The sequence below is a fragment of the Polypterus senegalus genome, chromosome 7 (genome assembly GCF_016835505.1).
Source record: "Polypterus senegalus isolate Bchr_013 chromosome 7, ASM1683550v1, whole genome shotgun sequence".
NCBI lineage: Eukaryota > Metazoa > Chordata > Cladistia > Polypteriformes > Polypteridae > Polypterus > Polypterus senegalus.
In genome coordinates this window covers 64,451,200-64,468,778 of record NC_053160.1, presented here as the reverse complement: position 1 = coordinate 64,468,778, position 17,579 = coordinate 64,451,200, and the positions used below count along the sequence as shown (strand labels likewise).

General features: G+C 37.0%; 1 protein-coding gene across 2 annotated transcripts in view; it reads right to left on the bottom strand.

Moving 5' to 3' along the window:
- The window catches only part of ankrd55 (ankyrin repeat domain 55), an 85,259-nt gene that overhangs the window by 41,900 nt on the left and 25,780 nt on the right, over positions 1 to 17,579 (bottom strand). For both annotated transcript variants that reach the window (XM_039758755.1, XM_039758756.1), the window contains exons 5-6: positions 14,121 to 14,181; positions 8,405 to 8,533 (exon numbers count right to left, since the gene is read on the bottom strand). In XM_039758755.1, the coding sequence (XP_039614689.1) occupies positions 8,405 to 8,533; positions 14,121 to 14,181 (190 nt within the window). The remainder of the gene's footprint in view (positions 1 to 8,404; positions 8,534 to 14,120; positions 14,182 to 17,579) is intronic.

Genomic DNA, 17,579 nt, shown 5'->3' with positions numbered 1-17,579 from the left:
GTGTGACCTTAGCACCCTAACTGTGAATCAAAGTGGGGTCAGCCAAAACCACCTAACCCATTTGAAAGGAATCAACCAAATAAATAAATACATTTACAATTGTTAACCGACCACAGCACAGTCTATGATGTGAACAAGCATGTCATCCAGTGCAAAAACATTTGTTTTTTTCGTGAATCATTTGTAAAGCAATTTCAAATCAAACATTTTTTATTGGTTTCCAAAAAGAAAGAAAATGACAGTACTCAGGAATAATAGGCATACACTCATAACAATGTCATGTACTTTATTCAGAATTAGTCAGTTTATAAATATTAAGAACAATGAATACATCTTTCAAAGACACCATTGTGTAGCTCAGACAATGCAGCTTAGCACAGCTATTATGTCTTGTTTTATATCTGAAGCAGGTGTTGCATGCAACTTGCTAAAGAAACATCAAAATTGAAGTATTTGAGTCTTATTATGTCAATTAAACTGTCAAACTGTAGACTGCCATTACTCCCACGTAGTGTACTTACACATACAGTACTTGGGTTGTACAAACCTCATTCTTCATATTTTGATTTGTATGACTTGCCAATCAAGCAATTCATTACTTTATATTCATCATTTTTATTTGTTTTGTTTTACTTAGCTAGTAAAACGTTATAGCTTCAGCACACCCACACTTTTCAGTGCAGACAAAGTGTATTGTAAACAGCTCTCATTCCTGGGATCAGAACAGGAATTGAAAGACGTGGCCACACCTGATAATGAGGCAAACAATGCTGTCAGGCCGTAGTTATTTGTATTAATGACATGAGAGTAAAGGAAAAACTCACTTTGTGTAAGCACCGTGTCTGTTCTTGTCTTGTGCCTAAATGTTGCCACCCTCAACTTGATAAAGGAGTTTTGATCATAAATATATATGTAGATACAAAGCAAAAGTTTAAGGTCAAGAGGCATGAGCTGGGGGAAACTAGACAGGTGGTCTGGTAGATAAGAATGGAGGAATGAAGAGTGCTAAACAGAGGTGGTACCTGCCTACAGATCCATTTGAGTAGCTGAGCGTTAATAAACACTTTGACCAATAAAGAAGTTCACCTTTATGCAAAATGAATCATTAATACATGTGTTATCTGTTAAAAAAACACATTTCATTCTGAAAAGTATATATAAATACTGTATATCATGCTGGTGTTCACTCCTACATCCAAATCAAAACATGTCCAGCTTAACACTGCCTATATAAGTCAATTATTGTCATATGGAAGAACTTTTTGCAAAGGACTGAACAGCACAGGTACCTTTTTATTTACATGATTTTGTGGTCCCTCTTTATTTATGTTAATGCTTCTCCTCACATTATATGTTTTGCAATGCTGCAAACACACTTCATTTAGAGCAAAATATATATAAAGCTGAGACACCCCTGGCACGGGTCATCTCATTCTGGTGAGAGCGCCTACTGAACAAAGATTCCATATAAATACTGACCACTTGACAGAGCATTGGCCCACTCCTAGTCTATTTTGCTTTGTTGCTCTTTATTTTTGCTGCACCTTTATTTTGGTAATATTGTTATTTAATAAAAGGGGTGACCTGGTTGGTATCCCAACTTTACATTCTGTGGATTGATTGCTCCCTTGGCTGATAATCTCAATAAATGAAAGTTCAGGCAAAGTTTATACAGTATGTTTATAGGATCATTATTGTCACCTGCGAGAGTACAAATTCATACTTGCACATGCTTATCAATATGCATTACATTATCACTCTTTCTTACTTTTATAGTAATGGAAGAAGAAAACAAACATACCAAAGGGGTTGGGGAAGAAATTATTTTATGGAGCAGCACAGCTTCTGGGAACTGTGGCCCTTGCTTGCCAGTGGCTGAATGGCAGCAAGAATGACTGCAGGAAGGTCCACACTTAATTCCTCAGTATTTATGAACATATCTTGAACTGAATTCTTTATTTGATGTTTTGTTGCCATGTTCATTTTAAACTTTAGAGTTTTTCCTTTTACAATTGCTTTATTTGATCTGCCATAGCAAGAACAATAATTTGGACTATAACATGACTAGTGTTTGTAATGTAACTAAATACAGCTAAACAAATATTTATTTTGTGAAATGTCACGCAAGCCAGTGTACACAATAAGAATTTCACATTTACAACACACACTTAGAGATCTATAGTAAACACTATTGTTACATAAATTGAGTGAATTCACAGCAGTGGAAATTAGTAAATGAATTTATTTGATGACTGATACTTGGCACCCCACAGATTTACTTTAGTGCATTTAATGACCAAAATCAGGTATAAAAGCTGCACAAGGCATAAAGAAGTATCATGTACAATGCTGACCCCTGCTGTATAGCAAAGTATTTTCTTCAAAACTCCTTCTTGAATTATTTGGGCTGCAGTTCAAACAGATAATTAAAGGCTGTGACCATAGTTGTTATAATTATAATGCATTAAAATGATAAAATAATTTTGAGATTAAAGCAGTCTTGCCTTCATAATAATACATTGCCAGTTGTGAGTCAACAATTAACCTAATACTGTACTCAAGACTTTGGGATGATAAAGAAGAAGAATCCACACATACACAGGGAGACCATTCAAACTCCACACAGGTAAGAGACCAGACTGGGATGATAAGCTGTATTTCACAATACTGCACATTATTGAAAAAGGGTGCCGCTGATAAAAAATTAAATTGGCCAATTTATTGTTTAGTAACGCTGCTGCCTTGCAGTAAGGAGACCTCGGTTCGCTTCCTGGGTCCTCCCTGTGTGGAGTTTGCATGTTCTCCCCATTCCTCCCACAGTCCAAAGACATGCAGGTTAGGTGCATTGGCGATCCTAAATTGTCCCTAGTGCGTGCTTGGTGTGTGTGTGTGTGTGTCATGCGATAGGCTGGTGTCCTGCCCTGGATTTGTTCTTGCCTTGGGCCCTGTGCTGGCTGGGATTGGCTCCAGCAGACCCCCGTGACCCTGTGTTAGGATATAGCGGGTTGGGAAATGACTGACTGACTGAATTTATTGTTTATCTTAATGGTCAGTAATATTATTTGCATTTTCTGAAATTAAATTTATCCACCTTCTTAAAAAACTAAGTGTTTAGTAATTAAAGCATTTTGTATGCAGATTTTTGAGAGGCTGATGAATGAAGAGAACAAGAGAGAGAATAGGTTGGATGATATGGAGATAGTGAATCAGGAAGTGCAACGGATTAGCAAGGAAGAAATAAGGACAGCTATGAAGAGGATGAAAAATGGAAAGGCTGTTGGTCCAGATGACATACCTGTGGAAGCATGGAGGTGTTAAGGAGAAATTCCAGTGGAGTTTTTAACCAGATTCTTTAATGGAATCTTGGAAAGTGAGGTGATGCCTGAGAAGTGGAGAAGAAGTGTACTAGTGGTGATTTTTAAGAATAAGGGGGATGTACAGGACTGTAGTAACTACAGGGGGATAAAATTGATGAGCCACAGCATGAAGTTATGGGGAAGAGTAGTGGTAGTGAGTAGTAGTTAAGAAGTGAGGTGATGATTAATGAGCAGCAGTATGGTTTCATGCCAAGAAAGAGCACCACAGATGCGATGTTTGCTCTGAGGGTGTTGATGGAGAAGTATTGAGAAGGCCAGAAGGAGTTGCATTGCGTCATTTCTGGACCTGGAGAAAGCATATGACAGGGTGCCTTGAGAGGAGTTGTGGTATTGTATGAAGAAGTCGGGAGTGGCAGAGACGTATATAAGAGTTGTACAGGATATGTACGAGGGAAGTATGACAGTGATGAGGTCTGCAGTAGGAGTGATGGATGCATTCAAGGTGGAGGTGGGTTTACATCAGGAATCAGCTCTGAGCCCTTTCTTATTTGCAATGGTGATAGACAGGTTGACAGACGAGATTAGACAGGAGTCCGCGTGGACTATGATGTTTGCTGATGACATTGTGATCTTTAGCGAATAGGAAGCAGGTTGAGGAGACCCTGGAGAGGTGGAGATATGCTCTGGAGAGGAGAGGAATTAAGGTCAGTAGGAACAAGACAGAATACATGTGTGTAAATGAGAGGGAGGTCAGTGGAATGGTGAGGATGCAGGCGGTAGAGTTGGCGAAGGTGGATGAGTTTAAATACTTGGGATCAACAGTACAGAGTAATGGGGATTGTGGAAGAGAGGTGAAGAAGAGAGTGCAGGTAGGGTGGAATGGGTGGAGAAGAGTGTCGGGAGGAATTTGTGACAGACGGGTATCAGCAAGAGTGAAAGGGAAGGTCTACAGGACGGTAGTGAGACCAGCTATGTTATATGTGTTGGAGATGGTGGCACTGACCAGAAAGTAGGAGACAGAGCTGGAGGTAGCAGAGTTAAAGATGCTAAGATTTGCACTGAGTGTGACGAGGATGGATAGGATTAAAAATGAGTATATAAATGCAAAAAATTATTATTAATTATTATTATTAATGCAATAGAGGGTCAGCTCAAGTTGGAAGGTTGAGAGACAAAGTCAGAGAGATGCTGAGTATATTGGGAAAAGGATGTTAAAGATAGAGTTGTCAGGTAAAAGGAAAAGAGGAAGGCCTAAGAGGAGGTTTATATATGTAGTGAGAGTGGACATGCAGGTGATGGGTGTAACAGAACAAGATGCAGAGGACAGAAAGATACGGAAAAAGATGATGCGCTGTGGCAACCCCTAACAGGAGCAGCCGAAAGAAGAAGAAGAAGATGATTTTGAGATTTTGTTTAATCGTTTGATTTATTTTTAACAAAGCTTATTTTGTTCCTGTTTCATTCTTAGCATCCATGCTGGCAACAGGATGTGTCATGTGACTGCGACTGTCATATCAGTTATGTGAGATGTTACAGTATAAATATGGCAGTGGTTCTGTTACACATTATCTCTCAGTTGAATAAACTTTCTGAAAAATCTAGTGGTAATTACCTTCTTAAAGAAGTAGGCCCTAGCGTCAGGTTTTGTTTCAGTATTTTGAACCTCTTTCTGTCTTTGACTTCTGATTCTTGTTTTGCCTGTACTTTGGTTGCTTGACTGCATATTTCTTTTTAGCTTTGAACCCAATTTCTTTATTACTTCAAATCTTGCACCACTTTATCATCTCCTAGTTATTTTTACCCTTCTCAAAACAATCCTCAGTGTTATGATTGGTCTTCTTTAATTTTTTCTGCATCTTCAAAGTGCTTGTCTTCATTTATGTGTCTATGTCAATTTGTAGATTATTATTTTTTTTTTTAAAATGTCCTTGAAGAGTTTACAATTATTAAACTTTTCCCAAAACGCTACTTTAATTTTCCTGTGGGTGTTGCTATTTTCTGACATTTGTGTTCTGGGTTTTCATGATTATTATATTCCTAGAATATTATGTGTCTTTGCAATGTGTGACATGTTTAATCCGACTGTATAAAGGTCAGAAAGTTCACCTTTGGATTATCTGATACTGGATAAAATCTGTGTGTGAGTTTTGATTGATCTTGTTGGTTTATTTTCTGGCTTAAATACTTAATTTCTTACATTCTGACTATGATTCTTGTTTTGCTCCTTGATTTGTTGAAAGATCAGCTTAGTTCCAGGTTAGTGAGCTTAGTGTGTCTCTTGGCCCTTACTGAAAATCTGTTCTGTCTCTCTGAAGCAGAATACTCTGAGACATGCTGTCCTACAAAAAAGTGCATCTATCCATTTACACATTTTCTAAAACCAGTTTTGCCTTGCAAGGGTTGTGAACTGCTTGAACCCTGGATGAGACAAGACAAAAATTTGTACACATTTCTATACTTACACATTACAAGGGGTGTTCAATAACTGAGCTACCTGAGTATCATGTATTTGTGATACAAATCTGAACTTGTCACTGGAGATGTCTTGTCATGCCGCATGTGCAGTTTGAGGTCATTTCATAGCAAGCACTCAGGGAAGTCTATGAGAAAATTGACAGATTGAGAGCATTCATCTGTCATTAATTTCCTTACAAAGGAAAGGTAGAAGCCAAACGAAATCCACGAGAGGTTAAATACTGTGTATGAGGATGATTCACCTTTCTACTATACAATGAAATTTTGGGCAAAGCAATTTAAATGGGGATAGGTGTCAATTGAAGATGACGCAAGACCAGACAACTTCACAGGAAATGTGTCAAAAAGAGGAAGCTATGATTATGGAAGATCGTTATGTTAAGATACATTGGTTAATATTATAGCTCAGGAACCAAGCATTTCAGCCCACACAGTTTTTTGCAATCATCCACACTCATTTGATGATGTCAAAAGGTCAGTTTCCAAAAAGTTACACAAATGGTAACACAGGATGAGAAAACATGTCACCAGGAATTTAGTCATCACAACTTGGACCTTTTATGGGAAAATCTCACTGACTTGTTCTCACAGATTATTTCTGAGGATAAAACGTGAGTTCACCACCATGAACTTGAAACCAAACAAGAGTCCATGCAATGGAAGCATAAAGAATCCCCAACCCCCAAGAAATGTTGCATGCAGCAGTCAGATGGAAAAGTCATGCTGACAGTTTTCTGGGATACAAAGGGCGTTCTGCTATTGAAATTAATACCACACAAGTCAACCATCATTGGAAAAACAAGTGCTTCCACAATGAAGTCATTAGATGAGGCCATCAAACAGAAACATCATGAGAAACTGTCAGCAGGCATGGTGCTGCTTCACAACAATGCAATATCCCAAAAATCCCAAAACACTGAAGGCTGCTATCACTGAATGCAGCTTCACAAAGCTTAACCATCCATTGCACAGTCCACACCTAGACCCCTGTAATTATGTTCTATTTTGAAACCTGAATACAATTCTACGAAGGCGATGATGTCCCAATGATAATGACCTCAAGGAGGCGGTAATGGGTTCCGAAGGGACTAAATCATCAGAGGTAAAGTGGACCAAGTGTGTTGAAGTCAACAGAGAGATTATTAAAAACTAATGAGGAGAGTTTGACCATCAGATTTTATTTTCACTCTCTGGTTGATAAGTATTGATCATCCCTTATAACAACAGGTTAATTTATTGACTCCAGCAAATCTACCGACATGTCTTTTGCCTGTGATAAAAAACATATAATACCAGGAAGCAGCCCAGCATTTTAATGACGTCTCCTGATCAAATCATAATTAAAGAATTAAAATGAATTAAATATTCACTCCTGGCTAAATATTTTGGGAGCCTTGGGATTTGAAGTTAACAAGGATTCAAATTATTACATTATCAAGCATGTACTTGCTAGATTTTAAATATCAAGAATTGAAAGACAGCCATTTGGCCTAGGTTGTTTGAATTGCGACTCTGCAGTCATAAGCAACCATGGCTTACTTTTTCCAAGAATATTTAGAACTAGAAATTTTATTTTCCTGTCCTCCATCATCAACTAACCAATTATCAGTGTTAATGGAATTTATATGATCAAATTTGTTCATGTTAAGAAATGAGATTTGAGACACATAAAGATCTATCTATCTATCTATCTATCTATCTATCTATCTATCTATCTATCTATCTATCCATTTTCGAACCCGCTGAATCCGAATACAGGGTCACGGGGGTCTGCTGGGGCCAATCCCAGCCAACACAGGGCACAAGGCAGGAACCAATCCTGGGCAGGGTGCCAACCCACCGCAGTATCTATCTATCTATCTATCTATCTATCTATCTATCTATCTATCTATCTATCTATCTATCTATCTATCTAATAATAATAATACACTTCAAAACTGCACAGAGAAATACAAATGTGGAACATTTATACAGATTAGAAGTCTCCTGGTACTTTTTTCCTCCTGGGACACCAATATTGCTCCTTAACTGATAACCAGTCCTTTTATGTTAAGCTTAAACCCCCTTCTTTGGTGAGAGGGTCCTAGGCAGTTTGCTGTGAAATCATGTGTTTTGGATGATGTCTTGTCTAGCATTGTTTTCTCTGGATTTTTGAAAATGGAATCCCCACACATCATGAAAAACAAGCACCAATCCAATGGATGAAAGGAACTAAATAGCAGCCCAAAAGGTGACTAATATCTTTCATTGCAAGGCAATAATTTTAGTTCATGAGATCAGAGTGGCTTAGACCTTGAAACCACAGAGTTAGGGTGGTTCAGCTCCTGCTTCTGACTCACACCTTGTTTATAAGTATTACCCATCTATGCATCACTTGTAAAAGTTAAACCATGGATTTACACCTGGATAGTGCCTTGAGATTAAACTCACTACAGAATATAAAGGAGCTAATAAGCCTAATAAACCGTGTCCTAAACAGCAAATAAAAAAAGGAACAATGAATACTTACAGTAATAAAAACTCTTCATTACCATTGCTTGCTTTTTACCTTCATAATGATTTAATGTAATATTCTTAATATAAATATCAGTGCCTTTTCCAAAACATTTTACCTGAACGGCCCAGTGGAGAGCTGTCTTGAAATCCTTGTCCACCAAAGTTGGATCAGCTCCTTTTTGTAATAAGGCCAGCACATGCGGAGGCCGGTTGTGGAAAGCTGCCCAGTGTAGAGGGGTCATTCCCTAACAATAAGAAACAAAGCAATTGATTTAGCTTGATTTCCATTAATCTTACTCCTTTGAATAACATGAAACAACATTGAGTTTGTAAGTACTTTGTCATCACTGCCATGGTGGGGTTGTTTTTCATGGCCATGGCCATATTTTTTATGCTAACGACGGCCATGGCCAGTCACAAGTGTGTAGGGTGTGATATTACATGGGTGTGCTCTGCTACAATCACATGCCACAGTTATAAAAGATGTCAGCTTGTAGCATTTGACATCCAAGATTTGCAATTGTATGTTAAAAACCTGAAGTTGTTTTTGGTTGCATTCATTAAGAAATAGTTTTTTTCAGTTGCAGTTTGGAGCTTTCATTTTGTTTTTGATCTTGTATTATTGGATATCATTTTAACATTGGTCACTAGTTTTCCTTCTGATGTTTTAGCTCCAGATTGTTGTCTGAATTTTTTAACTGCTCTTTTTCTCACCCTACCATAGTTTATTATTTTTACCTCCTCATCCTGCTGCTCATCTTATTTAGATCTTTTCAACTACCTTGCTTCTCCAAAGACAGAATGATTTCCTAGTCTAGAGGCACAGTCTAGTGACATCTGCGAGTTCTTGATAATCATCTTGACTGTGCTTCAAGTTATACTTACAGTTTTTGAACTTATTGACACTGTTTCTTGGAATTAAGTCTATCAAAAACTTTGTTCTTGGTTTCTTCGAAATGAATTACTCAGCAGAACAGGAAGTGCAGTATTTATCTTGAAATCCTATATTACAGTACAACTTGCCACAAGAGGCCAATTAACTTAATGTGTTATTCTGAAGACAAATAGCAAGTAAAACCAGTTTTATGAGGGGGTTGGGCACTTTTTAAAATATTCTTTTCTTTTTTTATTAGTTGGAAGTCCTGGAAAAGTCCTAAAATACGGTTTGATCAGTTGATAAACCAAGAAGACATATTCTACTAGGTATGGATAATAACACCAGAAATTACAACATATGTGAACATGATTAAATAAATTCATAGGAAAGACTAACAAAGGGCTAACATAAAAGTTAAAGCAAAATTATCTACAAGTCTGACTCTCAGTCAAACATTTACTGTAAAAATGCACTCTTTTTTTCTCCTTTTGCTCACACCAGTCTCTATCTCTCTTTTTTCTTTTCATAACCTCTATCATCCTAAGAGGAAAATGACAATATTCTAAATTGACATAAGTTGTACCTACTTTAAATCTGCTGTATGTACTTCAAGTACCACAAGAATGTAATTCTGAGTTTTGTGTTTTCTGGCAGTGCCTTGCCTCAAATGTGAACAAGCAGCCTTTGGGATATAAAGATAGAATCACGAGACACTCAAATTTATTTTAGCAACAGAATTCCTTGACCCACTGTGAGAGCAGTGGCCTGTAAGTACATCTTTATCACTCAATGGTTGCTGGTTTGCATCCCAGGTGAGGTGGTAACTGACCACCACAGAGCAAATTGCTGGACTGAGACAACTGATGCCATGACCCCAATTAGCTTTGTTACGAGATGGGGGTGGTATAACTTACTGGTAGCATGGGTTTAGGAGAGGGATGCTGGGAAGAGAGACCAGCCTGACATCCCAAACAGATCAAGAGATGCAGCCATCCGTGACGAATTTTGAAGAATTACTGTATTGTTTAAAGAGACGGCAGTAGTTTGTGTGTTTGTCTTTATAACCCAAACATTCATTGTGTACTTCCCAGGCAAGGCACTAACAGCAACTGCCTTCGAAGGAACTCCTGAACTGAAAAGTGGGGATTATTTTTTCATGATTATTTACTTCTTAGAACTGTACTCTTAGCATTGACATCTTTAGAGTTTCATTGATGTGACCGTGGCACTATTTTGGGTTTCTTTTGTATCCATCACAGTATTGTTATTAGCAACAATGTCTTTCTTGGTCACTTGGCTTGATTGCAGTGTTACAAGTGATGGCTCCATGTATATAAATAAAACTTACAAAAGGTAATGAATTGTGCTTAGTTAAATAGAAAAAGTATCTTAAATTATCCATCCATCCATTATCCAACCCGCTACATCCTAACTACAGGTTCACGGGGGTCTGCTGGAGCCAATCCCAGCCAACACAGGGCGCATGGCAGGAAACAAACCCCGGGCAGGGCGCCAGCCCACCGCAGGGTGCGCACACACACACCAAGCACACAGTAGGGACAATTTAGAATCGCCAATGCACTTAACCTGCATGTCTTTGGACTGAGGGAGGAAACTGGAGCAACCGGAGGAAACTCACGCAGACACGGGGAGAACATGCAAACTCCATGCAGGGAGGACCCGGGAAGCGAATATCTTAATTCAGTCATTACATTTTTGCAAATTTTTTTAATCATGATTTTCTGCTCTCTGAATTTTGATACTTTGTTTAAAGTGGGGTTGAAGCTTTGAAACACAAGACATCCACCTAATGGCTCCCAAATATATCTGACCTTACACTATTATGAAGAGTGTTACACTGGTTTCATATAAATTGGCCCTTTTGTGCCTTTTTTATTTACACCTTACTTTTCACAAGATATGTTGGAAACCTGTGTTATCTACCTGATACAGTCGTTCTTCCCTCCCACCCCTTTGGTGGAAGTTGAGGGTAAATGAGGTTGTAAAAAGTTTGTATTCTATATGTCGGGTTGCTAGGGTTTATTATCTAGTCCAGTGGAAGAGTTACAATCCTTAGGGTCGTTCTTAGGTTCCAGCTAAAGATATTCATGCTTAATGCTAGATCTGTTAGTTTCAATTACGTCATCATAGTAAGCAGAATAAGCATATTTGGAGCCTGTGCCTTATGAAGGAGGCTCTGTTGTAAATCTAAATCAAAACAGCTAAATTTTGTTTACATGATTATATATTTGCTAGAATTTTTTTCTTATTGTTTATACTTTTATAGCATTTTGTTGATGACATCATTATGGTGCCAGTTTTGGCTTCTTCTATGTTCTTCTTGATATTGTTTGTCTCAGGGATGGGGTACATGGGCATGGTCATGTGATTTTACAATAGTTACATTCTGTCAATGGGTCAACTTTAAAAACAGTTACCATCAAAACACCCTCATAAGATAGTTCTGTGGAAAAAAACAGAATCGCTATGTACTCAGATTGAAGATTTCAGTGATAAAATAGGTCACTTTATACTAATTAGCAGTGTCTTTCTGAAAATACTATGCTTGTGTTCACTTTAGTTTACAAGTTTTGGGGATAAAAATTGGACAATTAAATTTCAGACAAAGCAAATACTCAGTTAGAGGATCTGTACAGACTTTTTTCAAAACATGGCAGGATCTAATCAGTAATATTTTAAAAATATGTTTATAAAGCACAGAGAATTTATTAATTTAGGTATGTTTACAAGCCTTAAATTTTACACCGTTTGGCTTGCTCTCTCTCTCAGGGGTGGGATCGATCTGTTCTTAACATAATTCTTTTTTTTGTAAAAACTTGATTGCTATGTATGGATTGTAATAAAATAAAAAAAATTAAAAAATAAAAAATTCAGACAAAGTAAGACACGTTAAGGATTTGTGATTTTTCAAAGCAAGAAAGCAGTTCAGTAGAGTCAATAGAGCTGTGTTATGATCGTGGCCTTAGGTATTTGTTTTTTTGATAAAGCTAATCTTCTTGCCATCAATTACATTTAAAGGACGTTGTGCTTTCAATTCCTAGCGGCTTTCTCAATAAAAACAGTCAATGTCTTCTGAATTACCAGTTAAATCAGTGTACTTAGGTCACTGTGACATTACACTCTGTTACCAATGCTATTTGATGACAGCATACTATACATCTTAGTAAGAAAAATATTTATCAAGAAAATTTCATTTTTAAGAAAATGTATCAGGTATTAAAGTGTGAAAGAATTTAAATATTCCTGTGTGTAAGAAAATTAAAAGTTAATGTATCAGAGAAAATTAGGGGAATATTAAATAAATGTCTTTATCTTAGTGGACAGTAGAAATGTCACTAATTTGCTTGAATCAAGCAAATAAAAAGTACTCAATATAAGATATTTTATTAATTATATCTTTCCCAGCATCTCAACCAGAGGTGGTTTCAGCTTTGGTCCAAAGCTCCCAGGATGCACACTAGCCCCCATAGCTGTGAACAGGATCAAGATGGCTATATAGTAGATGGATGGGATTATAATGAATTACAGTCTGGAGATTTCTGATCTAACAGAATATAAACTAGTGCTATTTTAAACATTTTTCCCAATTTTATAATATTGGATTATTTATTGAAGGTTGACATACATAGATAGATGGGCTTTTCCAGAGGCATACATGTTAGCTTAATTAGCCACACTCTAAACTAAACCTGTAAGCAGGGCCGTCTTAACAGCATTATAGGCCCCCGGGCAAAGCAGTGCACTGGGGCCCCTACCTACACAACCACTCAGCAAGTTACAACACACATAGATTAGCATGGGGCCCTATATGCTCGTGGGGCCCCCAGGCAACTGCCAAGCATGCCCATGCGTTAAGACGGACCTGCCTGTAAGTTTGGGTATATGTGTGAGTGTCTTCTAGGCATGGGAGGTAATATTACGTAGCCACTATGTCACCCTAGAACAGGGCTTTTTTAGGGTTTAGTTGTTCATAGTTTTATGTTGACATGCAAGATATCAAAGAGATACACTGCCATTAACTGGGTTGCTGTTACTTGTAATATAGGACAAGTGAATAAGGGACAACCCAGGGGATGGGGCAGGTGGTGAAGCAAGATGTTTTGAGCAGAAAGGAATCCTTACTTGTACTCTAAAGCTCCCCAGCTGTACTTTATAAAGGAAAAAGGTATCCACTGATCATATATAGGACAAAGAATGAGAAATTAACCAAAAAACATCAGTAGTGGGAGATTCGCTTACTCTAGTGCAGGGCTTGAGCTTTCTCTACCTTCTTTAGGTATAAAGAAGCAACTAACTATGAATGATGTGCCAGTCCACTGGAGTGCACACTTTTGCATACATCTGCACTCATTCATACAAAACCATTTTATAAGTTGCTTCTCTCTCAGCCAAGAATCTCACGTGTGTACAGTAGTACCGCAAAATTTTAAACAGATAGCAGACAGTTCACCTGAAATGATTAACTGCACGAGAGAGGGAGGGAGTGAGTGGTCCTTGTGCAGGATTAATCAACCATTAAAGATTAGTAAAAATGTTGGTCATGATGCTGAAGAGGTGGTCCCTGACTCTTCATAACCATATACTTACTGGTTTAAAGGAATCTTCATTTAAGTGCTAAAGCCCCACAATTATAGCTAAACGACTGGATGGTGAGTCAAGTACTTCTTCATATTCTACCTCTAGCTTCACATTAAAAGTGGGTTCGTGCTTAGCCAAATGGATTCCAAATGCGTATAGTCTACTAACATAAAATGCTTGTAAAAATGTATTGCATTAGGCAGTAAGAAAAAAAAATCAAATCATATTAATTTCTTAAGCTACACATTTAATTGAATTATTCCAGGAGCATGACAAAATGACAGATGGTAATGTTGTTCTAGCAGTGAAAGCAGGTTAATAAGTTACATGTTGATGTGTTTTGCCTCATTACTTACTTCATTATCCTGATGGTTTATTTCACACAAGGTAGATTGTTGCAGCAGGACAGAAATCAGTCTAGAGAACGAAAAATAAAACATGAGCTGTAGCTTCATTAATATATAAAGCACTTTTCCCATCTGTGTCTTACACCATTTTCGTATAGTTTTGATTATTGTTGTATTGTGAGGTTGTATCTGTTTTCATTCCTCAGATGTTTTGTTAGCTGTGATATTTTACTTTTGCTTGTTGTTTTTAGGAGCTAGCTCACTTTAGGCAGGCACCCACATCTGCCCACACAGGAAAAGGAGAGTATAGCAACCGCAATATGACTTCATATATACGGTATAAGATTTTTTATTTTTTAGCTCATTTTCTCATGATGGTGTAAGAGCTTATTAAGGCTTTTTATAACACTTTTTTTCTTCTTATCTCTCTTTTGGCTGCTACAATTCTGTATACGATTTACCTTGAAGAAGTATGCGAGACTAAGCAACAATTCACCTAAGCAACAATTCACCCTAGCTCAACCTATCTTTGTGTTAACATGGTCTCCCTGTTGTTCTTATATTATTATTTTTAACAATAAATCCAAAAAATAAGTACCAATAACCCAGGGATGATATTTTTAGATAACATGTAAAAGTTTTTTGCTGGATCAGAACAAGGTTGCATACAGAAAGTGCTAAAAAATATTTAAAGATATCCAGTACAATTCATGTTTAAAGGCATGAGACATTCAAAATGTGATGCCTACTGCAAGCTACGCAGAAAGATTTTTTGAAATGGACCAAAAGAGAAAGCATAGGCAGAGAAACACAGAGTTTACTAACCAGAAGGCAATCCTAGGACTTGTAAAAACAATAGGAGCAAAACTGGAACCACGGTCAAAAGTTAGAAACAATTGACAAGGTCTTCATGGGTTTTATTCATCTGAGGCAAAAACACGACACCGTTATAGGTGAGACAGTCCTTGTTGTTTCTTTTTTTTCTTTTTTTGATTTTCCTCTCTTTAAGTTTTGTTTCATTGTAAATTGGTTTTCACTGATTCCATGAAGAATTACACTGGGGTTTGGGCAGGGTATCCAATTGCTGCCAATTCTTCAGGTGTTGCTGCCCACCTGAAATGTAATAAACAGGTGATCTCAACCCTGAAGTGTTTGCTGAGGCATTATGTGGGTTCTGTGTGTAGCCAACAGCCATCCTCTAAGAGTTTAATATTGCTCTAGCTTTCAGGTTGCATTCTTAGTTTTTAAAAATATTTAATAAAATTGGTCTGTGAAGTGATTCTGATAAAGTTCTATCATAATTATAATGTTTATATTATAGCTTAAATACTATTTGCTCTGACAGTTCAATTATTAAGGTATTGCCATTTTTCTTCACTTTTTTTTCTTTGTAGGTTTCCCCTCAGGTAAATTTGATGAATTTTCATTAATCATTTCCTTGTTTCTATTCCTTTATACTTGGCAAGCATTTAATATTTTTCAGGTAATAAACTTTAATAATTAATTTCACAATTAAAATTATTCCTTACAATTAATTGGGGAGGTTTATTAATGATTGTCTCTTGTAATTAGGGCATCATTTATTCAAATAATGGAGAGTGCTTAGGAAGCTATTTCTGACAACTGAGGATATTAAGGATGTACAAACTGTGAAATTTGATCTTCAGCTGTATTTTAATGCCATATTGTGGCTAATCCTTAAATCATCTTTTGAATGTCATGGTAAAAAAAAAATATTGTAATGAACACCTTAAGTGTGATCATAAAAGCCAAGGCTAGTGCCCTGTATGTTCATCTAACAGGCTTTTCTTTTAGACTAATCAGCGTGATGTAAAGAAACAGAGCAGCTGTCACGTTCTCGTGGGGTGCAAAGGTTTCTAGTCACTATGGAGACCATGGAAACCCTCCAAATGATCTGGTACTGCTGTTACAACAAATTGCCTTTCAGCTTATTGGTATTACTATTCTTGCTTTTCACTTTGGTCCATAAATTTGACTAATTGTATTCTTTTATATTTTTGAGACATCATTGCATCTTTAGCTTTAGCCTGCTGTATAGTAAGTATATTGTATGGAAAGAAAAGATTCAACAGATATAGAAGCACTTAGTATACACGTTTTTTCTGTGGTCCAATATAATGAAAGTTGTCTATTAGTAGTTTTAGGTTATTACAATATATGGGAAAGGACTCTAAGGAATATAAAGTCAATCATACCTGATCAATCAAAAATTCTCATTTGAGGTTGGGCTTAATTAGTGTGAATATTTTTTCTGCAATATTTTCTAATATTTTTAGATGAAGTATCTGGTATAGACCCTAATTCAGCGTTAACACTGGTTGAAGAATGTGAGGGACATGTTTTTATTTAAATATGAACACATCTAAGCCTTTTTTCCTTTTTTTTTTGGTTTGTTTTTTTATTTTAACCCCAGCTCCAGCACTCTAGATATGTTTTTTTTTCTTGGAAGTCCATTGAAAGACTAAAGACCTTAGAGAAACTAGAGTATTTTTAATTGTTTTTTGACTGTACATTTTAATGACCCTGTTAATATATAAAGCATAATTTTCAATAAGGTGTACTGGAAACACTGCTTTGATTTCTTACAACTGATACTAAGTGCAGGATTTCGCATGTAATGAGTGTGTATATAAAATATCTACTGTAGCTGTGTAGGCCCGTGCTGTAAAAAGCCTGGGCTTCTAGAAACCATAGATTCTGGCACTTCAATCAATCAGTCGCGTCGGTTGTGCATTAGTGGCTAAGTGAGTTTTTCTTTCCTCGGCGGTTTGGTTTTGCCACCATGGTTGCCTCCATTGTCTACCAGCAGCTAAACAAGTTTCTCTCTCCTTGGAGGTTTAATTTTACTGATGTGCTCGCCTCACTTGTTTATTAGCGGCTAAGTGAGTTTCTCTTTTCTCAGCAGTTTCACTTTGGAGACAGAGTTGCTTTCTTTGAGCTTCATGCTGTAGCCTCGCACTTCCAGGCTGGACAGACAGACACACACACTTCCATGCATAGACGTTTATATATAAGATTTTCTATGTACAATAAATTCCATTTATCAGTAAACTATTACAGGACTAGGGAGTTAGAGACTATCTATGTTCATGGAATGACCACCGATAGCTGGAAGTCTGTTCATTGTAGGGCAAGCCCATTCTGTCACTCGTACAGGTCCAATTTACAAGCCTGAATTATCCAAATATGCACATATTTGGGATGTCGAAAGTGAAAAAAGAGACAAATGTTGGAAGCATGTGCTAACGAACATAGAAAACTGCCCAGTTGGAAAGCAAATTCACTTCTCTGGAGCTGTAAGTCAGCAATACTAATCACAGTACAAATGTGCAGGCCATAATAAATTCCAAAAAGAGAGATTTTGTTTCTTTCTTATAAAATAATGCTGTTGGCAGAGATAAATAAAGCGATTTGTAAATCCTGAGTGGAATTCAAAAAAATCAATCA